At 50.6% G+C, this 25,317-nt stretch overlaps 1 protein-coding gene across 1 annotated transcript in view; it reads right to left on the bottom strand.

Moving 5' to 3' along the window:
• Positions 1-25,317, bottom strand: part of RUVBL1 (RuvB like AAA ATPase 1) — a 35,018-nt gene that overhangs the window by 1,989 nt on the left and 7,712 nt on the right. The window contains exons 3-9 of the mRNA XM_060023163.1: positions 22,695-22,827; positions 14,973-15,124; positions 11,547-11,636; positions 10,630-10,779; positions 8,959-9,022; positions 7,694-7,892; positions 3,006-3,108 (exon numbers count right to left, since the gene is read on the bottom strand). Of these exons, the coding sequence (XP_059879146.1) occupies positions 3,006-3,108; positions 7,694-7,892; positions 8,959-9,022; positions 10,630-10,779; positions 11,547-11,636; positions 14,973-15,124; positions 22,695-22,827 (891 nt within the window). The remainder of the gene's footprint in view (positions 1-3,005; positions 3,109-7,693; positions 7,893-8,958; positions 9,023-10,629; positions 10,780-11,546; positions 11,637-14,972; positions 15,125-22,694; positions 22,828-25,317) is intronic.

Genomic DNA, 25,317 nt, shown 5'->3' with positions numbered 1-25,317 from the left:
TCGAGCCTCATATAATACAGGAATTTTTCACTTTGGCAGCTTCGTAAACAAGTTATCAAGAAGCCCCTGTTTAAATTAAAGCCATAAACACACCCGGGATACAGGCGTGGAAGTGGGAAAGACTGGGCCCCCAGCCAAGCCTCACAAGGGGAGAGGGACCAGAGGGTTAGGAGGTGGACACTTCAAATGGGCGTTCGGCTCTCAGGCAGAGACCCCGAGGGCAGGAGCTGCAGGGGTACGGAGGTTAGCGTCTGGTGACCCTGGTTAAGGGGACCCCGCGTGGCAGCCGCTGTCAATGAGAAAGGCCCGGCTCGGTAGGAACCAGGTCCCGCAGATGTCAGCAGTGAGCGGACGGGGGGCCGAGGTGGACGGGCCGGCACGTACCAGGCAAGGTAGCCCCGCTGCTGCAACCAGCGCCGCCAGGGCTGAGGCCCGGGTGCTGGCAGGAAAGGCTCTCATTTCGTCAAGAGAGACTCAGAACTCAGATTTTTGTATGAAACGTCCTGACTGCTGAATGTTGTCAACTTATTTAAACATTTCACAAACACTGCACTGGCCACATCTGTTCAGCCAGGGGGCTGCCAGGTGTGACCTCTGTCAAAAGAATCTTAGTACGTGCGTGAGGCGTCCACTGTCTGGGGTCCAAAGTGAAATGCAGCTGAGCAGAGACGTTACTGGACGGGCACAAGGACGGCAGGGAAAGGAGAGAGCAGAAGGCTCCAGCCACAGGACTCCCCTCCGGCCATGACCGTCACAGCGGGGCAGCTCTGTGCTCCCAAATAGAAAGAGCTTCTCACCCACAGCTGGGATGACCAAGGAGTTCCCTGGGGGCCTTTGGAAACTCTAGGAGATGCAAACATTGGGTTCTGGAACCTGGTCTGGGGAAGAGCACCAGCCCGGAGCATCTGGCCTTCGGCGAGCCACGGTGACACTGGAGGGCTGTCAGGGATGCTCTGCTCTCATTCTCTCTAGAGCAGGTCAGAGCAATCCCAGGAGCTCCTGTCTCAGACCGCTTGGAAACGGACAGTTCATAAATTAGATCTTTAATCATTTAACAACCTGCAGGGATAGTTTATGAGGGTGTCGGCGCTGACGGCAGAGTACACAAGTTACATTTACTTTGCTTTTTAAAAAACTCACCCCGGGCTCCAGTAAAAATGCTGATGTTGTCCCCTGAACAGCACGAACAAAGCGGTGCTCGTCTGGCAGCTGGTCTATCCTCTGCTAACCCCAGAGAAAGCCCGAGAAGAGACCCCCTGGCCGAGCCTCCAGACTCTGGGGCACAGCGCACGTGCCAGGGACCTAGGACCGCGTGCTCTGGGTTTGTGAACAGCAGCCGTGACAGCCGCACCCCCCCAAGTGGCCGTCACTGTCTCCCTCGGTCCGCACGACAGCCTTGAGCCGAGGGAGCTCATCTCCTGGTGAACAGAGGCCGCGAAGCACCGCGGGGTACAGGCTGGGGCTCCGGTCCAACAGTCCGGGTAGGGAAGGGGGCAGTTTCTCCCCTGCTTTGGCTTCTGCTCCTCAGCAGTGAAAGCCCTGGCTTCAACCTAGCGTTCATCCAAGAGCAAGAGACCATCACCTGGTGACAAGGCCCCAGCCACGAACGCCATCTCCTAACTGACACACCCAGCTGCTTCCGTGAACTAGAACCGCATGGGTGTCCTGTCTGTGCTGCTTATGCAGGGAGATCTCTGGCTCCACACACCACCAGCGCTCCTCGTGCTGGTCAACAAGACATGCCAGCAGGGGCCAGGCCAGACGGGCCGCAGGCAGCCAGGGGAGCTGCTGGCGCGTGTCCAGGAGCGGCCCTCTGAGCTCCAAAAGGAGAGGCTAGCTGACCAGCTACCACAGGGGCTCCACTCCCAGATGAGACACCTCTAGCGGGGAGGAGGCTGGCGGCAAAGCGATCAAAAACACAGGCTTCAGGATCAGACAGCCTGGATTCCAGTTATACGTCCTGCCACCGCCTAGCCACTGACGAGCTGTATGAGCTTGGGCAGGTTAACCAGGCTAAGTCTCAGTGTCCTCCTCTTTAAGAATGCCAGTGAAAACAGTTCTCCCTACCTCGAGGTGACGGGGGATCAAATGGCCCAGCACAATGTCTAACGAAGACTGCCTGTGCTCTGGCGAGGAGAGGGTCCGGCAGAGCTCACCGAGATGTCAGTGCAGCCCTGGGCCACTCCACGGCCCCAGCTGTGGCCACATGCTGACCCCCACAGTGAGACACCTGTGCCTCAGCAAAACCATCTGGGGCAAGGGTGGGCAGAGTAGATGGCTGGGCTCTGCAGGGCACAGCCTGGCTTTGCGTCCTGGACTCTCCACTCAGTGACTCAGCCGTCAAAGGGGGGAAACGACTGCCTGGAAGCATCAGAAAGGGGACTGGGGCTTCCAAGGGTGCCGAGGCACTGTGGGACACACATGGGGTCGACGAGGCCAATCCCATGCATCCCGCCAGCCCCCGCTCCCAAGCCTCAGCCAGACTCAGTTCATGCAGGGCTGAGCACACGCTACGTGGGGCGCTGAGCTAAATGCTCCCCTGTGCACCGTCATGCCTCTTCCTGTGAGCTTAGGTTGGTGTTCTCCATTCCACACGCCCTCTACACTTGTGCTGCTGTTTCACTACCATCTCCACAGCCTCGGCAGCAGCCCGGGCAGAGCCTCCGCTAGGACTTGGGTTCTGCGCCTGCCAGAGGTGGCTGTGTGGGTCCTGGCGGGCCAGCGCCCAGGCTAGAGCCTCTCACTACATGATGTTCTGCAGCCTCTTTCCTAGAGCTGGTGGCCTCCCTAATGGCTGTCACCAAGGCGATTTTCTCACTGTCCCTTTCCTAAGTTTACAGGAAGGGATGGAGTAGAAGAGAGAACAGCCAAGGCCACAGGCAGCTGAGGTTTTGTGCCACTTCAGGCCACGTGCAGTTGGCTCACACGCCGTTCAGATGGGGGGCCTTCCCGCTGGGCATCGGGGACACGGGGAGCGAACGAGGGAAGAAGGGGGCGGCGCTCACCTGCTTCATCTCCTGCGGGGTGTACAGCGTGGCCCGGATGATCATCACTCGGTCCAGAAGGTCAAGAGGGATGCCGTGGGGAGAGGCGATGTCCTCCGTGCCCCTGAAAGGCCAGAAGTGCCACATCGCTCAGGCCCCTCTGAGACCAGAAACTGGACACTGGAAACAAGGCTGAGGCCCTCACGATGACAAAGCAGCTAGTTCTCGCCCTGAGAGTCAGAGGCAGGACCGCAGAGGACACAGACTACTAACTCAGGTGGTGTCAGAAACAACGTCATTATTTTAGCAAGTATCAACACCACAGGAAATTTGGGGAGGAGGAAAAAAGCCACCTAAAATCACATTAAAAATATTCATATAGGTATTTGCCAAATTTTCGTAAGTTACACTATGTATGTATATTTTTTCTTTTTTGCTTTTGTCCATGTTGCTTCAGTCTTAACAGACCATCAAGTGTTTTACTTAATTCAAACCGTTGGGCATTTAGGTAGTTTCCAGTTGTTGCTATTATTATTCACGGTGTTTTGATAAATAATTGTATGCATGCAGCCATGAACGTTTCCTCAGCAGCTCTCACAGAGCATGACACTACTGTGAGTATCTCCTTAATCAAACGAGTGAATGAACGAACGGATATCCTAATTTACGCAGCTACATGAGAGATCTGATCCCATTGCACTGTAGCCAATACTGAGTATTCTAATTCTTAAATAGTTTGCTGTGACTTCCTGGTGGTGCAGTGGTTAAGAATCCGCCTGCCAATGCAGGGGACACAGGTTCAATCCCTGGTCTGGGAAGATCCCACATGCCGTGGAGCAACTGGGCCTGTGCACCACAACTACTGAGCCTGCGCTCTAGAGCCCTCAAGCCACAACTACCGAGCCCGCATGCTGCAACTACTGAAGCCGCGCACCTTGAGCCCATGCTCTGCAACGAGAAGCCACTGCAATGAGAAGCCTAAGCACCGCAAGGAAGAGTAGCCCCCGCTCACCGCAACTAGAGAAAGCCTGCGCGCAGCAACAAAGACCTAACGCAGCAAAAAAAAAAAAAAAAAAAAAAGTTTGTGGGCTTCCCTGGTGGCACAGTGGTTAAGAATCTGCCTGACAATGCAGGGGACACAGGCTCAGGGAAGATCCCACATGCCATACAGCAACTAAGCCCGTGCGCCACAACTACTGAGCTTGCACTCTAGAGCCTGAGAGACACAATTACCGAGCCTGCGTGCCACAACTACTGAAGCCCACGTGCCTAGAGCCCATGCTCCGCAATAAGAGAAGCCACTGCAATGAGAAGCCCACGCACTGCAATGAAGAGTAAACCCCGCTGTCCACAAAAAGAGAAAAGCCCGCACGCAGCAACGAACACCCAACGCAGCCAAAATAAAAACAAATAAATAAAAAAAATTATTAAAAAAAAAAAGTTTGCTGCTTAAAGGTGTAGAAGAACGAAGAGTATAACACATCGTCTGATTTGCATTTCCTTGATTACTAATGAATCATTTGAATGCTTTCCCTGTTACTTCATTTTGTTCTGGGAACTGTCCCGTCACGTCCTTTGCCTGTCGTTCTCTCGAATCCTTAGCCAGACCAGAGGAGAGCGGCCCGGGAGAAGAACCCCGCCAACCCACCGGGCCGCAGGGCGGCAGCTCCTGATGCGATGAGGGCTGGGCCAGCCTGGCGGCACGCGGGCCTACAAGCTCAGTGAGCTGAGCCGGGCCTGCCTCCGCCTTCAGGAGCCCATCAGCACCGAGGCTGGCCTCCCCAGCGAGACCAGCCTGCAGTCTACGGTCAGAGAACGAGGGCAGGTCATTTGCAGCTAACCTTCAGTAAGTTTCAAAAATAAGTAAACATTCTAGAAATATAACTTCAGTAAAAGAAAATCTATCTGTTGAAACTCTATCCGGTCAGTTGAACTGTAAGTGTATATTTATTGCTGCAAGAATAAAATGTCCTGACACATGCTACAACAGGATGAACCTTGAAAATGTTACGCTAAGTGAAAGAAGTCAGTCACAGAGGGGCAAATACTGTATGATTCCACCCATAGGAAATACGCAGAAAAGGCAAATTCACAGAAGCAGAGTACATCTGAGATTACCAGGGGCTGGGGGAAGGGATATGGAACTCACTGGTTAATGGGGACAGAGTTTCTGTTTGAGGTGAAGGAGAAGTTCTGGAGATGGATGGTGGTGATGGCTGTACAACATTGTGAAGGTAATTAGTGTCACTGAACCATACACATAAAAATAATTAAAATGAAAAAAAATAAATAAATAATTAAAATGGCAAACTCTATGTTATATACATTTTACCACAATGAAAAAATTCAAAAAAAGAATAAAATGCTTCATCAATAATTGTTAAATCTAATATTTAAAAATAAGTAAGACCTTTCCAAACAAAAAGGAAAACAGTAGCAAATATAAAATATTAAGATACCATTAGAGAAAACAAATCTTTTCCATCAACAAATATTTCTAAAACTAATAACGAAGAATTATTAAGATGGGGGCTTCCCTGGTGGTGCAGTGGTTGAGACTCCGCCTGCCGATGCAGGGGACACGGGTTCGTGCCCCATTCCGGGTGGATCCCACATGCCGCGGAGCGGCTGGGCCCGTGAGCCATGGCCGCTGAGCCTGTGCGTCCGGAGCCTGTGCTCCGCAACGGGAGAGGCCACAACAGTGAGAGGCCCGCGTACCGCAAAAAAAAAAAAAGAATTATTAGAGATGAAATTCTATCATGATTCAAATTTTAGTATATTTGGTATATCTGTAATCTTCCTATTAAACAAAATAACCTTGAAAAACTACATTTAATTTTTAGTTATTTACTTCTATTTAAGCCGTGTGTCTCTCCTTGTTTTAGGTCCTATTTAGGAATTCTCTTGGGAAATGTTTAAAAGACCTCCACTTGCCGTCTTAAAATACCCTCAACTCTCTAACACTCACGATAAATTAACTTCAATTCAGACATAATAAAAAGTCTAAAGAAGAAGAGATTAGAGGAAAAAACACAAAAGAACAGAATTTATAAGAAAATGTTAAAATTTTTTCTTATAGTTTTGAGTCCATAAAAGTAAAAATTTAAATAAAAAAACTCTGCTTAAAGACTGCTAAGCATTTTTCAGGAATTAAAGACCAAAGACTGGAAATTTGTCCAAGCTATGAACCTTAGGTACACAGTTCCTTTCAGACAACATATTAGTGAAAAATAGTTTCTGGAACTCACATCCCTCTGGACGGGGATGGGGTCAAGTTTCCCAGGCCCCACTGGGCAAGCTGAGATCAGAGCCACCTTTCTATGCACTTTTTTTTTCCCTAGATGGGATGAGACTAAGAGAAGGACTCCGATCCTAAGATATCTTGGTCCTGCCCTAAGCTGCCTGGCTCTGCGGGGCCTGAGAGGGAGGGGCGTCTATCAGCAGAGCTCCCTCGGTAGGGGGCGCCATCCGCCCAGGCTGAGCCCTTCCGCCAGCTGTCAGACTGAAGCCAGGCAGGCCTGACCAAAGCAAAGCCCAGGAAGCTGACAGGGCCTGTGCGGCAGGGACACCAGGCTCACCAGGCCACGTGTCCAGTTTCCAGATGCTGCCCAGGTAGCCAGGCTCCCGCTGGCTGAACCTGGTACAAGCTGCCGGCCCTTTAAGATTGCAGAAGACACCTGTGATGATGACAGGCGGTGGTCTTGTCAAGACATCGTCACAGGGATTCAAAGAGGGGATGCAAGATGCTGCCGCCACAGGCACTTGCATCGTGCACACAAATCCTCTTTCTGAGCGAGAGTGATCACCTGAGCAGGGGGCCTGCCCCACAGTCAGCAGCACGGCTTCTGTATAAGCTCAGCAGAGACACAGCTCCTCCAAGGCAGGTCTGGGTGAACCAGCAGTCCAGGCTCCCCACTAGCTTTGGCTCCAGCTCCGTGCCGAGACCCTCGAGGGCCTTGGGGTCTCTTTCCAGATTCCTGCACCCCCCTGCCACCAGAAGCATGTGGCCTCCGGGGCTCTGCTGCCCTCACTACTGTGCTGCAGGCTTAAAGAGGGCTCTGTACCACCCCCTCATGCCCTAGCACTGCTGAGACCAGGCCCCAACACTCAAGGGAGTGCAGAAAACCAGTGAGCCAACTACTGGGCACACTGGTGCTTAGGCTCGAGAGCTGAAAAGAGGGCGAGTCCTCTGGGATCCCTTCTTGAAGGTGGACCTAAGGGGGTTGGGTGGGGGGAGGTGCCAGTGTGGCTCCAAGAATGTCTGGGCCAGAAAGAAACGACTGGTTTCACTGTCAGAGGCCTGGGTTCTCATCCTAGCTTTATGACCAGGGGCACACCACGTTGTCATTCTGTTTCCTCTCTGAAAAGTGAAGGCAAGACACACACCTCCTGGAGCTTGGAGGAGGTCGGAAGTTAACACAGGCCATGTCGCCAAGGGCTGGCCCATCTGACCTTACCTTTGCCCACTCCAACCGGATGACCAAGACACACCCCAGTGGAACCCCAGTCACCACGACGAGGCCCTCATATGCAGAAACAGGATGGCTGCTGCGCTGGTGACCGTGACAGAGTGAAGTCAAGCCACTCTGCTTCCCTCGAAATGAACACGACCACCCCTCACCCTCATCCTGACTCACGACACTACGGGATGAAGGTGATCCTGGAGGAACACATGAGCCCGGGCAGAAGGTGGAAAAGCCTCATGGTACCTGATGACACAGTTGCCTCGGTTGGACGCAAAGATGACGATGGGGGCAATGGAAGACTCCAGCGCCCGGTGCAGGTAGGTGAAGCACTCGATGTCCAGCATGTGGACCTCATCAACGAACAGCACCCCCGGGACCAGCTCTGCCACGCCCTGGTCGATGTACTTGTTCACCACCTTGTTAATCTCCCCTCGGAGTTTATCTAGGAGTCGGCAAGGATGGACAAGCAGGGTCAATGCCAGGTGCGGAGGCTGTCGCCTTTCTCTTCTCTTCCACCCGAACTCAATCCAAGCCTAAGTTCAGGGCCGGGTTTGACTGCTAGCTCTGTGACCCCACAAGCAGGCTATAGCCCCACCCCAGGCGTCAGTTTCATCTGAAAATAGGGTTAACTTTACCTAAAAGTCACAAAATTGGCTGCCTCCCCTGAGTTGTGTTTTGTTAAGTTTGTAAATGGCTTTTACCACATTCTGCATGTCTGTCACACTCCCCACCAGGCCTTATTATCTCACACCCCCAACCCAGGAAGAAGGGAGCTTTCAGATGCAAATTTCCCTGTGCTGCACTCAGTGAATGACCCTTTCTCTTGGCCCTGTGTGACAAAGCTTCGTTAATTAACTTTCAATCAAGTACTTGGAGGAAGGAATAGGGTGCGTGCAGAATCCTCTCCGGAGGGAAACCTGTGAGGAATGACAGGTTCTGAGGAAAGGCACCATCTCAGAGCTCTAAGAGGGACAGAGCCTCTCAAAAGCTGAATAACCGTCCAAGGTCACAGTTCTCGTTGTCCAAACCAGCGCCTGTACTAACAGCAGGAGGGAGCAGCCCACAAACCAGCACCTTCTACCACAGCCATGAAGCGGGATGGTCAAAGCTGTGTTAAGATAAGGACGCTGCTCTAGGCAACTCTAATAGAAAGGGCTCAGATCATGCCACTGGCTGAAACTTTAAAGAAAACAGAGCTTTAATGTTTAACATTTTCAGGTGACAAAGCTATAGGTGGTAATTAGAAAAAAGAGGGGCGTACCAGTTAGCAAGGGGAGCAGGTAAACTACAGGCCCACGAGGGGCAGCCACACTCCCGCCTCGCCTGGGGACTCCATGTGCTGCAGAAGCAACGTGACCCGTGACAGCCTCCATCGGTGGGATGAGTGCGAGGACACCGAGGACAGCCACACACTGTCAGGGGGGAGAAGTGCGCCTCCCGACGCACTCGCCAGGCTGGGGACCGGGTCCGTCAGACCCCAGGCCCCCAAGCTCTGCTTCTTCTCTCACCTGTGATCTCCGTCTTCTTTGGCTTCATGAGCTGGCCCATCATGGACAGGATGTCTTGTCCCCCCTGCAGAGGAGAAGACTCAGGAATCAGTTCTGCTTCCTAAGGCAGCTGCAAATGCCTCATCGGCACCCCCCAACCCCCGTGCCCCTCGTCAATTGCCCCACGTCAGCTCGTCAACTCGACAGGGGTCCTGAGATGTGGAGACCCTGGGCACCTGCACTGGAAGCTTGAGGAGCTTCTCAACACAGAGGAGTTTTTAAGAGGCTCCCCCGAGCGGCCAGAATTAAACAAAATGCCTTTGTGGGAAGAACAAGCTCCGTGGGGCCGCCCCCCCCACCCCGGCCGTGTCTCTTCCCAGTCCCGGACGGCTTCACCCCACAGGTCTGCCAACTCTTCCCTGGGCATTCAGCTCTTCTGGACTCAATTCGAGCCCACCTGTCAGGAACCACAGTCTGTTTCCTGGGAAGCCCCTCCGTGGGGCGTCTGACCCCAACACTGTCCTGCTGCTCCAGCCCCCTGGGGACAGACGCATGGACTCATGTCCCCCCCCTCCTCTCACTAGGCCCGGCTACCAGACTTGCTCGGAGCCCAGGGCCTGTCCCTGCAGCTGGCTGACCCCGCGCAGGCTCACCAGCTGCTGCACCCACCTGCCAGCCCCTCAGTGCAGGTAGCAAGCAGTCAACATTTCGTGATCACCTGCTGTTTCCAGGCCCTGGGACACAGGTGCTCCCTGAATGTTCAACAGTGAAAGGGAGCTAATGCTTCCCAAATACTTGCCGGGCCAGGTAGGAAGTATCATGCCCTTTCCCCAGAGGAGTAAACTCAAAATCACAAAAACCTGAAGACCCGAAGTGACTGTCGGCTGAGCCCACAGTGTTGGAGCCACAATCCCGGACTCCACTTCGGTGAGACTCGTCAGGCGAGTGGCTCCCAGCAGGCTGGTTTCACAAACTGGGGGGAGATTCTTCAGCAAGCTCTCTGCCAAGGCTCCAAGGGACAACACCCATGGATCAAATTTCAGGTTAGAAAGCCTATTCCCTTGTTAGTGAAGAGGTGGCCTCTTTTAGGACGAAGAGGAAACCAAACCCAAAGACCACCAGCAGGGAAGAGTCGGCTTCTCTGAATTGCACATTTCCCAGAGATGGCATAAAATCATCCTGTACTTTCCCCACATTTTATTAGTCGGGACACAAGCATCCATCTTCTGCTCGCATAAGGAGCAGGGACAGTTCCAGCTCAAAGCTATAAAACTGGGGATTCTGCTAAGCAGGGGGAAGACACAGCTTTCTCAGGCTCCCTGAAATCCTGCAAAGGGCTCAAAGAACACTCCTGCCCTCTGCCATTCACACCCAGAGCAGCCCAGGCCCGAGCCGCGTGCTGGAGAGGAGCCAGGGAGAAGCTGGCCAGCTCGGGGGCCAGAGGCTGGGCTGGGAGAAGGAACAATACGCAGGAAACCATCTGTGACTAGAGCGTTTGAAATGCAACAAAGGAGCCCCTCGTAGCTCTTGTCCATGTTAATTGCTGAACATTACAGACAGAAAAGGACTGCCTGCCCTAAGAAGCAGCAGCAAGACTGACAGTTCATCCCGGAGCCTCCAGCACACAAAAGGCTCCCGCGCCAGCAGGGCCGCCAGCAGGGCCAGCTTCCCGGCGGTAGCTGGGGGCAGTACCTGGGGCCGTGCGTTGGCCACGTCCAAGTCATGCAGGGTCACGTCCTGGATGATTTCCTTCTTCTTGTGCACGTCCCCCTTGGGCAAGGGGACGTACTCTTCAGCTTCAAGGTCGAACTCGGTGGCGTAGGTGTCACACCTGCCCTGCCTCTGCAGAGAGAGCGAAACCTGAGTGCCTGGCGAGCTCCACTGCCAAGTCCCCAAGCGGCACAGGGTGAGATAAAAGTCTCAGGTCCCACTGCGGCCTGACAGCCGCCTTGACAAACTGCAAACATGGCCTCTGCTTCCCTGCTGCCAAGAGAAGGAGCTATCTGCCCATCGCTGGGTTCCAAAACCCGGCTGAAAACACCCGATACTCTCTCCCAGAATCTTCCCCCTCTCTCTTAACTGTATGCAATTCCCGATAAAAGGCAAATCCAGTAGATTAACTGGAGACGGAGGGGCTGTTCAGACTCTTTTGTAGGTGGGTGATTTATTGTATGATATGAGGTATCATGCTCATCCATTAAACAGTGAGGAACTCTGTACAGGACACTGGAAGTCAGATATAAAAAGAATGCCAGCTGATGCAGCATTCCTTTCCACATGCATAGATCTTGGGAAGAAAATACCAAAGAGATAAAAGGAAGATTAAATACCCTGCACATTTCAATTTGAAAATGACTACAGTTGTTTCGCGTCCTCGCCACTCTCCCCCTCTAAACAGGTTTTGGTATTTCTCTAACAGACTGTCTGTTTTAATCATGAGAAGGTTAAGGAATGCAGATAAAGGGAAAGCAAACTCGACTAAACATAAAGGGGCAACTGCTGCCCTTCCAGCAGCATCGCAGCAGACACGGTGCCCCTTCCCACGCACCCCGGACCCCCTGAAGAGAGCAAGCCGCCTCCCGGCCACCCGGGTCTCCTCGTGGCATTACCTTCACGGCCCCACTGTTGGCTTCAATGTAAATCACATCTCCAGCTTCTACTCGCTCTTTCTGCAAACTTTCAAAAATGCTGGGGTCCAGCTTAAAAAAACAAACAAACAGTGAACCAGAGAACTATAATCCACGTTGTATTTATTTCTGATATACTGTAAGGTAGTTTCCTCTATGAGAGCTGAGGTAGCTAATGACCGTATGGAGGGAGAGAGGGAGAGAGGGGGGGAGGGAGAGAGGGGGAGGGGGAGAGAGGGGGAGGGGGAGAGAGAGAGACAGAGAGAGAGAGAGGGAGGGAGGGAGGGAGGGAGTGTGGTGTGTGTGTGTGTGTGTGTGTGTGTGTGTGTGTGTGTGTGTATGGGGGAGACAGGCTTTGGGGTTTGAGTGTCCCAAAGAGAAGGCAGGAGAGGGGCACAAAGGGAGACCTAAGCTCCTCCTTCCTTTTACTCCAGAGGCCGCAAACTGGCAACTATGGCTCTGACCACTTGCAGGTGGGGCCCATACTGTCCATGGGACCAGAGGCCCTGGCGCCCCTTCTGAGATTGCTTTCCCTGCTTCCATCCTTTGCCCTCCCCACACCAGCCGGGGTGGCAGTTTCTGCACCGGAAGCACGGACAGAACCTGCTTACTCTCCATGGCTGCCCTTCTGTGGGCCCATGGTTTTAGACAAGGCTCTCTGAGCTTCAGTTTCCTCATCTATATAACAGCAGCCAGCTGTGATCACATCATAGATGTGTAAAATTCAAAGAAAACATAAAAGCAGGATCTTTCCCAAGCCAGTCGATTCAAATTCCAGTGTTTGCTCCCTTGGGCCCACCTGTTTACATCTCCAGAAAAGGCAAGTAGCACATTCTGGGAACCGTTGCCTTCTCCAGATCATCCAGACTCAGGCCCCCACAGGTGATCAATGTTGTGGGACAGCATCTTTTGTACAGAGTCAGTATTTAGAAATGGTTCTCTCAGTTAGATTTCAAGGGGAGCTATTACTCTCAACTCTCAAACAAAATTAAAGAGTAAAACCTTCCCAGGACTCAGTAGAAAAAGCAAGACATAAAAGAACACATACTGTATGATTCTATTTATATGAAATGTTCAGAAAAGGCAAATATATAGACAGAAAGTAGATTAGGCATGAGGTTTCTTTTTGCAGTAATGAAAATGTTCTAAAATTGGATTGTGATGATAGCTGTACAACTCTGTAAACCGATTAAAATTCCTTGAGCTGTACACTTAAAATGGGTGAATTTTACTAAAAATGAGACCTCAATGAAGTTGTTACAAAGAGTAACCAGAGGGAACCCAGGGCTCTATCTCCCTGGTGGGATGGGCCCGACGGCTCCTGGACCACTGCCATGAGCATGAAGACGGGGGTGGCAGGCCCCTACCGCAGGGCTGGGATGAGGGAGGCTCTCCATAAATGGCGGTACTTCCTCCGTCACACGTAAATATTCACCGAGTATTTGAACTCCATCTATCCAAACAGCTTGTACATATGCTCAAAGTGCCTGGAAGTACTCATTTTGGAAGCAAAACATTCACCCTTTTGTTATTTTCTTAAAGAAACTGTGCAAAACAGCTTTGTGGGTAGCTAAAATTTAAACTGCATATCTTACTTTGTATATCCTATATTGGAGAGTACACTTCTTTTTTTTGCCTCCAACATTTTTGTATCAGTTAATTTCCCAAATGAAGTGACTGAAAATGTAATTACTGAAAGGTGGTAGACACTACTAAGAAATCTAATTACTACAGAATGGGAGAGATGAAGGGGGAGGGTTTTAAGAGAGGTATTTGCAGAGGCAAGCTCCTGAGATGGGAAACGCTGTTAGGATAAAGAAAAATGGTCCTTTGAAGAAGTGACATTTTTATGATCTCCATAAAGCAGTGACCAAGAGACCACCTTACAGAATCAAAGAACAATAAAATCGCAGAGGAGAGCAAAGATGGGGAAATTATATGGTCAATCTACCACGGTTTAGATAGGGAGGCCCAGAGAGCTCAACTGACGTCTAAAGGTCACACAGCAAGTTGGAGGGCAGGCAGCATAGTGGTTAGGACTCAGAGAGTCCGCCCTGCCACTAACTAGCTGTGTGATCCGAGGATGACTGCTTAACCTCCTCATGAGCCTCAGTTTTTTTATCTGTAAAATGAGGGAAATTACACACACACACACACACACACACACACACACACACACACACACAGAGATTTGTTGATGCACTTGGCCCAGGGCCTGGCACATACAATAAGTGAGAGCTGTGAAGAAAAGGTTATTCATTGTTATCAATAAGGCAAAGCCACAATAAGGCTGCCCCATCTCACAACAACATCAACAGCTACCACTTCTTAGGTAACTGGGTACCACCCCCAAAGCTACAACTTTTATCCTCCCAATAACTCTGTGAGGTAGGCAATTATTATTCCCATGTAACAGATAAAGAAACCATCGCTCAGAGATGAAGTCACTGCAGAAGGCCACACTGCAGTGAGCGGCAGACTCCAAACCCACGCTCCCCGCCAGGTGTCCCTGCTGCCCGCCTCCTCCAGGCTTACAGGACAGGAGTGGGAGGCTCACCCAGGGCCTCCCCGACTGCCACCGCCACACTGTCTCCGGGACCCTGGCCTGAGCACAACCGACCACTGAAGCCACCTCGGGTTAATAGGGCCCGACACACAAAAGGGACTGCAGCCGGGACTCTGTGTTGGGCCACTAGGGAGTCCGCTGTCATCACTCTTCAACTCTTACCAGATCCCTCAGTGCTGCTTTTCCTGTGAGCACGAGCACTGGAACCGAACAGCCAATGCCCAGGCCTGTGACACACGGTCACTGTGTGGGACGCAGGATGGCACCACACAGCCCAGGCCTAACATACACAGCTCCCTCGTCAACAAGAAAAGAAGGGGGCTTCCCTGGTGGCGCGGTGGTTGAGAGTCCGCCTGCCGATGCAGGGGACATGGGTTCGAGCCCCGGTCCGGGAGGATCCCACATGCCATGGAACAGCTACGCCCGTGCGCCACAACTATTGAGCCTGTGCCTGTGCTCTAGAGCCCGCAAGCCACAACTACTGAGCCCGCGAGCCACAACTACTGAGCCCGCGAGCCGCAACTACTGAAGCCCACACGCCTAGAGCCCGTGCTCCGCAGCAAGAGAAGCCACCGCCGTGAGAAGCCCGTGCACCTCAACAAAGAGTAGTCCCTGCTCTGCGCAACTACAGAAAGCCCGCGTGCAGCAACAAAGACCCAACGGAATCAAAAATAAATAAATGAATAAATAAATAAAAAGAAGAGAAGAAGAGCCACGTCTTTACTGAGTCCTCCGTGTGCCCGCCCTGCCCGACACGTGACTCTGTCGGCCCTGTGCACAGACAGGTCACGCCGCATGGGGCGACCCTGGGGCAGAGCGACGGCCCACGAGCAGGCACTCACTTTCAGCTGCTTGGTCCCCTTGGCTGTCTTGAGCCCTATGATCACGTGGCTGATGGTCTTGCCGTAGCCCCCCATGGGGTTCTCCGTCTCACATGGGGTGAGCTCCGTGACCTCGCCTTCGTATACCTCCTTGGTCTCCTTTATCCGCAGCCCTGGAAGAGAAACACGGCAGATGAACGAGCCCTGGTGAGAAGCACGACTCCCTCTCATTCTTTTAACAGCCATTTTAGCCATAAAGCCTTCACGTCATAAGAACCAACAAGTCAGCCTCACCCGTACTTAACCCTGGGTGGGGAAGCACTGCCCACACACACGTAGTGGAGGAGCTGCTCGGAACGCAGAGAACTGTTCTATTTCACCTTCTCAAAGGGACCTTCTAGGTTCAGATCTAGAACTAGACACACAGGCCATCGGTCCTCAAAATTGTTTCAGACAACTGCTACTCCTCCAAGGGGGTGAAATTTCGCTTAAGCCTCTAATCCTGTCTCTGAACCCAAACCATCCTACTCCGCTGGAGCAGCAACTACATGGGCCTTTGTTTCCTGCACTTTTGACTCTTGAAGGAAATTTTTAAAACCAGTGGAGTAACTCACCACACCCCTTCTGACACCATCAGGCCTGAGCAAGGCATAGGATAATAATGAGAGGTCCGTGCTGAGAGCAAGGGACAGCCACCCCGCCAGGCATCTGGGCCCCGGGCTGCTCCTCACTGCACACCCCAAGAAGAAACACCCAGCTGTCATTCACGATTTGTAGCGGGTGGTTCTACAACTCGTTGCAATTCATCTCCAAAGCAAACCGCCCCCAATAATAGAGCATTTACAGTTCTTAGATTAGAATACTGTAAAGGAAGGCAAACTTCTCTCTCCTGTTCTAAACATCACCCACATTAGCTGTTCAATAAATGTTTGTTGTCAAGTTAATTTTTAGAAGATGGCCTCAGTGCCCTCAAGTACAATGTTTTTGCTGCCGGAAGCATCCTTCCCTCCCTTTGGCCTCACAGACTTCCAGGTAGAGACTTGCCGGCTCTACAGAGCTGCCCTGACACAACCCTTCCTTCTTCCTCACCCTCCAGTCACCACCTGGCACCCTGCGTCTCCCCGTGCAGGGACCTGCAGCGCCGAGCGGCCCCCGCGAGACTGTCAACACCTGGGCTGAAGGCTCAGCCCCACAGGCACACGTGAATGGACGGGCCAAAGAAGTCACTTAGGGGTGAGGGGGTGTTATCAGGCAGACCATCCAACACCCGAGAAATCTGCCTGCAGATGTGCCTGCAAGTTCTGTATAAGGCCCACGATCTCTTAGGAGGGCGCCACGGGATGCTACGGCCCCTGCACCGCGGCACCCCCAAACTCAGCACGAAAACCCAGGCCTTGTCTGGATCAGACGTTTTTTCCCCTCATGCGATACACGCATGTCTCTGCCTGCTGGCCCGGGGGACAAGAAGAGTAGCTAGAGAGGGTATGAGCAGCTTCTGGAGTTCTAGTAAGGTCTGTTTCTTGATCCGGGTGCTGGTTACGTGAGTGTGTTGACTTCATGAAAACATTTACAGTAACTTGAGAAAAAAAGGAAACGGGGTTTTTCTAACAAAGCAATGGTAATCATTAGTAACTGAAGTTTTTCTTAAAACAGGAAGACAAATGCACATCACCACCCCAGCTTCTCTGAAAACACACATAGCACATACACACTCCTGCACAGACTCTAATTCCCGAAGTCCAGGTCAAGAGACACAAATGGCTTCCTCCGAAACCACAGCCATGCCACAGGTAAGTTAGCAGCTATTAAATCTATTTTCAGAGGATTCTAAAAACGTCAACAAGAAAGCCATTCTAACTCACTGTGCCTGCCATCAGTTCAAAGGTGAGGAGGGAAGCATCCTCGGGTCAGATCAGGTGCAGATGGGCTACAGAAGGCACCCCTGAACTTAGGGGAAAGCTGGCAGACCACACCAACAATAAACTAAGAGTCAAGGCTGCCGCAGCTCTTCGCCCTTAGAAGCAGCCCCCCACCCGGTCCAGAGGGTTGGGGCCGGGAGACAGCAGGAGGGCCGTCAGCCCCGAAGCAGCCGTGGAAGGACTCTGTCTCCGCTTCGCAGATGCAACCGTCAGCGCCAGCGGTGAGGCGGAGAGTCTATCCCTCTTCAGGGTGGACCCAGGACTGGGGTCCAAGTCTCCAGGACCCGTTTCCTCCGATCCTACCGCAGGGCCTTTCTCATGAAACTCGCCCTGTCCTTTCGCTTCCAGTTAGCATGTACCCACAGTGCTCACCACCCACTTTCTGCCAGCCCTTGAGTACGACCCCAGTCTCTATCTAGTTTGTATTTTGCCCAAAGGTAAAAATAGAAACATAAGGGAAACACAGATTTAAAAGATAGAAGACATTTCCCAACCAATCTATTATGTAGACCTTTATTTGTATACTGATTTGCATAATAATACTATAAAAGAAACATATTATGACACAGGACAACCTGAAATGTGAAGATTAACTAGATATGTGATGATATTAAAGAATTTACTGTTAATTTTTCCTAGGTATGAAAATGGTATTTTTTTAAGTCCTTCTTTTTCGGAGATACATAACTGAAATATTTATAGATATGAAAGCAGCTCTGCAATCAGATGGGACCATGGGGGAGGTCATCGTACCACTTGACCACTTCTTGGGTACTTGATATTTTCCAAAATAAAAATTTTAACAATGGAAAAAGAAAAAACAACAAAATACTACTCTACAACCTCCAGAATCACTAAAACTAAAAAGACTGGCAATATCAAGAGTCGGTAAGGATGCCGAACAAAAGGAAAGCTTACACTGCTGGTGGGAGTGTAAGTAAATAACATGGTATTTATTGTCTCCTAAAGTTGACTACATGAATACCTGTGACCCTGCAATTCAACTCCAAGGTATATACCCAAGAGGCCTGAGTGCACATGTGCACCAAGGGACACAGTCACACAGCATCATTCTTAGTTGCCAAACACTGGGAAAAGTCCCATGTCTACCTGCAGTGGGAGAGGTAACTGCACTGTGGTGTATTCGCACAATAGAATATCATGGAGCAATGAGAAACGATTATGGCTACCCGCAGCCATAGGGCTGAATCTCAAAAATGGAAGGATAGATGTAACCATACAGATGCTCTGGGGTATTGGCAATAATCTCTCTCTTGACTGGGTGCTAGTTTCATGGGTTTTCAATGTATAATAATCCACCGAGGTATACACTGATGTTCCATGCACTCTTCTGTATTTGTGCACCAAACTACCAAGTCACTTTAAAAAGAAATACCTAAGTAAATAATACCAGTGGGCCCGGGCAAAAGAGGACCACTGCTGGCTTAAGTTGAGGGAGCACGGCTCCGAACCTCTGCTGGACCCACTCACAGTTCTCACCCTGCACACTCACCTGACAGCTCCTACAATTCCTCCCTCCTCGACTGCACTCAGACCATTTGCCTCCGAATCTCAAGGGGTGGGACCCTGTCATCTTTATGAGTTTAAAGCTCCCCAGATGTTCCAATGTACAGCCCCAGCTGAGAGACACTCATCTAAAGAATGAGTGAAGAACTCTGTTCTGCTCATGACGTGGAGCTGTACACTACTCTGCGGGTGGGAAGCCCCGTAATGGTTTGGGTGTCCTCACCACCAAGCCGCCTCTGTCGTAATAGGGAAATATCCCAGTGGCACACAGAAACACTGCCCGTGGTTCAGACATTCTCGGTCACTTCCCACCTTCAAACCTGGTCATTATCCTATCACTGGGTTGTTTGCCTTCTTTCCCCAGAAACCCAGTCAGGGCAAAGACTCTCAGATATTAAAGTTTTACTCCACCTTCCTTTAATCTGATCACCTACAAATGGAAGTCTTGGAATAGTCCCAAAAGAGAGGCTGCATTTCATTTCTACCTTACCTAATGCTTAGTTCCTGAACATCAAGACAAAAATTTTCCAAACAACATGAATTGTGACAACAGAAGATTGTGACAAAATTGGAAATTTCTGTACTTTTAAAATTAACTTGATTTATTTTTAAATCAAAACTTTTATATCCCACATAGATAAGTTCCTTCAAATGGAATTGCTTCCCTCTATTTACTGGTAGACGACTGTAACATGAAATTCCTTGAGTAGGGGAAGAAAGGCATTCCCGTCTCTCACTAGCCCCCATATTTGTTTAGAAGTTGCTCTGTGCTGACAAGCAGGCAGGGGATGTGGGTGATGGACAATGAAACCGGCTGTTAGCCAGGAACAGGGTCGGGCTGGCGCTATCTCCGGCAATGACATCGTGAACGGCACAGGTTTCATCTGCTGGCTCAGGTTTCTACATCCTTGACAGGGACCTTCATCACGCCAAGGAAACAGCACAGACTCCTTGCTTTTCATTTCTGGGCAGCTCACCACTTCCTCCCCAACCCCTCTGCCACTTCACAGGAATTCAAAGGCAGAGGAAGACGGGCAGGGTTCCTTTTTGAAGATAGTCAATGGCCTGTCTTTTTACTCTGTGTCAGGATCAAGAAATTTCTCTTCACCTTGCTGCCATCAAAAGAACCGCATTGTCTCGCCCCCTCAAAAATGGCAAATCACAAAACAGAATCCCAGGAAATTTATCTCTATTTTTTCAAATTTTAAAGCATGTAAGTTAACTTTAAGCAACCCAAACATATGCATTCATGTAAAGGTGCGTTTTGTCATCTTTTATCAATGTCAGGAAAAAAAAATACGTGTGTGTGTGTGTGTGTGTGTGTGTTTTAATTTTTGGCTGCGATGGGGCTTCGCTGCTGCATGCGGGCTTTCTCTAGTTGCAGTGAGCGGGGGGGCCCCCCTTCATCGCGGTGCGTGGGCCTCCCACTGCAGTGGCCTCTCTTGTTGCGGAGCATGGGCTCCAGTCACGCGGGCTTCAGTAGTTGTGGCACGTGGGCTCAGTAGTTGTGGTTCGCAGGCTCCAGAGCACAGGCTCACTAGCTGTGGCGCACGGGCTTAGTTGCTCCACGGCATGTGGGATCTTCCCGGACCAGGACTTGAACCCGTGTTCCCTGCATCGGCAGGCGGATTCTTAACCACTGTGCCACCAGGGAAGTCCAGAAAAATATTTTTTTTAATAAATAAAAATACATTTAAAATGTACTCAGATATTTGAACTAATTGTAACACCTTACTTTTTATCTCATTACTTAAGGAGTTAAATAAAATCTGTCACATGTTCATTAAGTTTTCGAGAAGTACTCAGAAAGATTTTAAACTAGGAAGGGGGCCCTCTGAGCCACTTCCACTGTTATTCCAGATACAACACCACGAGCTGAACCTCACAAAGAAAAGGCTGGTAAAGAAGCAAGACACAGCACCTAAAGTAGGTTCCGCTCAGATAAAGTTTATAAAAGGGGCAAAACTAAACCACACTGCCTAGGACACACACCCGGGTGTACAGGGTTATGACTGCCACAGAAGCCACTGCCACACCACTCTTGCGCTCTGTGGGGGACGTGTAGGAAAGGTGAGGGGCTATGACCTGTGAGGGCACGAGCCATGTCTGTCTGTGGTGCCGCCCGTGCTCTGTTCCTTGAGCTGAATGGTGACTGCATGAGCGTCTACTTCATTATTGTTAAACTATAGGTATTTTTACACTTTTCTATGTGTATGTTATATGTCACTTTAAAATAGGCACAAAAAAAAGAAATCCAGTGTTTCAACGTAAAAAATATTTCCAGTAGGAAATACTTTGCAGTTTAAAAAATCCAGAACTTAGCCTATGGACAGAGTGCACAGTTTCTGGTTTCTAAACCAACCTCTAACAAGAGTCCCCAAGTCCAGTGCTCACAGGGCCCTGGCGGGGACTGTAAGGCAGCAGAGCGAGTGCCACAAGGAGACCGGGGCGAGCTGGTACAGGCTGCTCTGCTAGGGAGGGTGCCTGCTTCGCCTGGACCACCGCGGCTGCCAGGGAATGAAAGCTTCTTTCATTCTATGGGACATCTCCCAATTTCCAAATACTGGCAACTCACTCAAAAGTTATTAAAAAACACTGTGTAAACCAAACATCTGTCTATCGACCAGACACAGACTGAGGGCTAGAGGCCTCTGTTTTCTTCTACCTGCTTCAAAGTGCACCCCTTCTCTCATTCAGAAAAACGTCACGGAGCACCCACCGTGGGCCAGGAACTGGGGCTACACTGATGAACGCGGCCCACTACACCCACAGCGACATTCAACAGATGCCCAGTCTGCTCCTCCCCATACTCCCACCTCCAAACCCGGCAGCGCCTGGCACTCATCCTCACCTCCTCTCTCTTCTCTCTCTTCCAGCCCCACAACTCATCTCTCAGGAAATCCCATCAGCTCCACCATCCCACCAGACCCAGAATCCAACCGCTTCTCCCACCCCCAGCTCCACCGCGCCGGCCGACGCACCACCACCTCTTGCTCAGACTCCTCGTGGGCTCCCTGCTTCTGCCCTCGCTCTCCACACCCAGCCACAGGGACTCCACTCTCCCATTGCTTCTCCCTTCATTTCGCACCACGTAGCACGCAAAGCCCTACCATGTTCTAAGGCCCTACATGACCATACCCTTCAATTAGACTCTACCATTCCTGAGGAAAGAATTCTGGGCTTAGACAAATCTACTCTTTCTTAAACTTTCGTAATTTCCTTGACGTTGTCTAGTAAGTTTCCTTCTTGAGAATACTTACCTTGCTTTTTGTTTGTTTGTTTTTTAATAAATTTATTTATTTTATTTATTTTTGGCTGCGTTGGGTCTTCGTTGCTGTGCGCGGGCTTTCTCTAGTTGCGGTGAGCGGGGGCTACTCTCCGTTGCGGTGCACGGGCTTCTCATTGTGGTGGCTTCTCTTGTTGGGAGCACGGGCTCTAGGTGTGCAGGCTTCAGTAGTTGTGGCACGCGGGCTCAGTAGTTGTGGCTTGCGGGCTCTAGAGCGCAGGCTCAGTAGTTGTGGCGCACGGGCTTAGATGCTCCGTGGGATCTTCCCAGACCAGGGCTCAAAGCCGTGTCCCCTGCATTGGCAGGCGGATTCTCAACCACTGCATCACCAGGGAAGCCCCTTACCTTGTTTTGACAACCAAAGGGACTGTAAAATGACACAGGCACTCTGACAAGTGTTCATACTTGTAACTCAGCAAGTATATCCTAGATATAGACACTCACGTGTGCATTACATACTTTTTCATAGCTTAACAGGAATAAGCTATGTCTACAAGTAGGTCTGAGGGAAACTAAGATTTCCCCAGAACTGCCCTGGCATGTCACAGGCAGGCAGTACAGCAGCTCCAGGCCCTGCACGGTTGGCACCACAGCCTTGAAGCTCCACCGTCCCACATGGTTTCCTCGCCTGCTGACCAGCTCAGCATGCAGGCCGGGCGTTCTGACAGCACGACACACAGTGCTGTTGGCTTACATCCAGAACTTTTTCAGGGGACTGTCATCTCTAAAAGCACAGTAAGGCCCCCAGGAAGATCTACTTTGTCAGATGAAGAGCCCCAGCCCCACAGCTGGGCTCACATTCGCTGGCTGCTAAAGCACTTCCATTGGAAGAACTGGGTTTTCGTTTCGTTTGCAAAGATAACTCTAATGGCACCAAAAGAAAACAGCAGTGCCACGAATACAAGTCCTAGAGGCATTTTCACAAGGAAGAGGCAGGTGAGGACAAGCCTCGGACAGGCATGGACAGGGTATTAGGCGCAGATGGGTACTGGGCGCAGGCAGAGTACTCACCAATGGCCCTGCGGAAGTTCTCCATCAGCACTTCTGTCTTCTTGATCTCCGTGGAGTAAACTTCACTCCCTACCATCGGGCAGAAAGGGACCTTACTACCCAGCTCCTGAGCAATAGCCAGAGCTAGAGCTGTCTACAGAAGAAAACAAAGGAAATGCACTTGTTTCACATTCTTGAAATACAATTCAGGAACATATGCTATAAAAAAATTATTAACTAGGAACTGAAACTCTAGCCCTTTAGTTTTAATACGGTTTGCATGTTTCACAATAAACGTTTAATGACTTTTGTGGACAGTCGATTTCTAGCAAAATGGGCCCTGTCATCACAACACTTGCCACGACTGAGACTTGGCCAGTCCAGTTCCCGATGTTTCACATGCCCCTTCCACTCACCCTACGAAGTGGACACCACTACTCTCCCCATTTCACAAATGAGAAAGCTGAGACACATTAGATAACATGTCCTCGGTACCATAATCTAGAAAATGGCACAGTGGAACCTTAAAGTCTGACAGCAGGGTTCCAGAGATCAGATTCCCATCAGAATAGTCAGTATAGTCTCCCAAAACTGTTCCCTCAGTGTCAAAACAGGGTTCTGACCTCGTCGCAGTAGAACAGCACCACTGGGTCTTTGAGATACTGCTTTCTGTCTTTACAGACACAGGAAGGCACCAACTTACAACCCATTAGAAATCAATAATCAAGGAACAAATGACAGGATGTTCACTTTATGCTGAGTGGCCCCGCAAACCATGAAGAATGACACACAAGCTAGGATTCTGAAGCTATGAACTGGTGAAGTTACACTTGAACATGCCCTAATAAACTACAAATTTACTTTTGCTAAGATAACTACCATAGGCAGATGCTGAGCAGACGAAGACTAACAGATGTACGGTCAAAGAGCAAGTATGAAAAGCCAGTGCCTTAAAGCTGGTGCAGGACGGGGAAACACCACGGCCTTTTACTACTGTTTTCACCTTTCCTCAACTTTGACACGAGAGCCCAGGTAAGGTCCCCAAGGCGTACAGGCTAAGGAAGAAAACAAGGTTGCTACTGAAGGATGACACAGATATCCGAGACAGTTTTAAAACTGGCTCAGTAAAGGTTCCTCTTCTGTTCACTGCCCGTTTGGTGCTAGTTTAATCTTCAGCGTGACCCTGGGTACATGGCAAATCTCTGGTGCCTGACTTCCTCATCTGTCAAATCAAAGTCCTGGGTTAGGTCACCGGTAGCAAACTGCTTGCCCACAGACTACTCCTGTTTTGGCCTGCAGAGTCTCATGTGTGTTTTCTTTCTTTTTTGGCTGTGCTGGGTCTTCATTGCTGTGCACGGGCTTTCTCTAGTTGCGGCGAGTGGGGGCTACATTTCATTGTGGTGCGCGGGCTTCTCACTGCGGTGGCTTCTCTTGCTGTGGAGCACGGGCTCTAGAGCACAGGCTCAGTAGTTGTGGTGCACGGGCTTAGTTACTCCGTGACATGTGGGATCTTCCCAGACCAGGGATTGAACCCATGTCCCCGGCATTGGCAGGCAGATTCTTAACCACTGCACCACCAGGGAAGTCCTCATGTGTGTTTTTAAACTCAATTGTTGCCCATTTTCTAATGTTGGGAAATTTCACATAAAAATACAATTATTTAGCTTCTTCTGAGAGGCAAGAAGGTCTGGACACAAGGGGCCCCTATGACCACATGGCAGCACTGGGAGTGGACACGCGGGCAGCTGCCTCCCCAGCAAGGGCTCGTGCGGGCTCCCGGGCGCTTCACTCAGCCCCACTGCCCGTCTGAGTAGGCATCTGGGTCTGTGCCCTCAAGGCTGATACCTCTAAAGCTGTATTCTCTTGTATCCTAAGAGCGAAGGGAAAATCTCTGGAGCATAACGGGGCAGGTAGCAGCACAAGACACCAGGACTCCCAGCAGGAGCCTCAGGCCTGCCACGCTCACCTTCTATCCAAACCCCGCCACCCTTCCAGTCACTCCTCTTTCTCTTCCCCTGTCGCTACAGGCGCCAACTCCCCTCCCTCAGTTGTGAACTCCAAAGACAGTGCTGCATCTGATTCAATGCAGACCCCCACCACTACCAAATACAGAAGAGATGATCGACATATTGCATTAAAATATGATAAATGCTTGGTTAAGAAATGCTTCAGGTGTGTCTAGTTTCCTCCATTTAAAGGCTCCCAGAAGGCTGGCATATGATGTGGCTACTGTGCAGACTATACTACACCTACTATATAGGGCTGGGTGACTTGCACGAGGGATCCCACTGAACCCTCCCAAGCAGCCTATGAACTTGATGATCTAGTTCACCTTTTGTGAATTTAGAAACCGAAACTCAGAAATTTCCAGCTCACCCAAAGTCAAACAGTTAGCAAGCACAAGGGTCAGGATGCAAACCCCGATCTCCAAGACCTATTTCTGTGTGCCCACCCCCCATGCAAGTGGCACAAAAAAGAGGCTGTTGCCAAAAGATTAAAAAACCTACTTTGTTTTCAACTTCATCCGAACACCTTTTTCTAAAACCCAAACACAAAGCCCTATTATTAAGCATGTGTAGGGCTTCCCTGGTGGCGCAGTGGTTGAGAGTCCGCGCCCCAGTCCGGGAGGATGCCACATGCTGCG

Source organism: Delphinus delphis, chromosome 10 (assembly GCF_949987515.2).
Source record: "Delphinus delphis chromosome 10, mDelDel1.2, whole genome shotgun sequence".
Lineage (NCBI taxonomy): Eukaryota > Metazoa > Chordata > Mammalia > Artiodactyla > Delphinidae > Delphinus > Delphinus delphis.
Note: the sequence above shows the minus strand (reverse complement) of the source record. Positions and strands in the feature narration are given on the sequence as shown.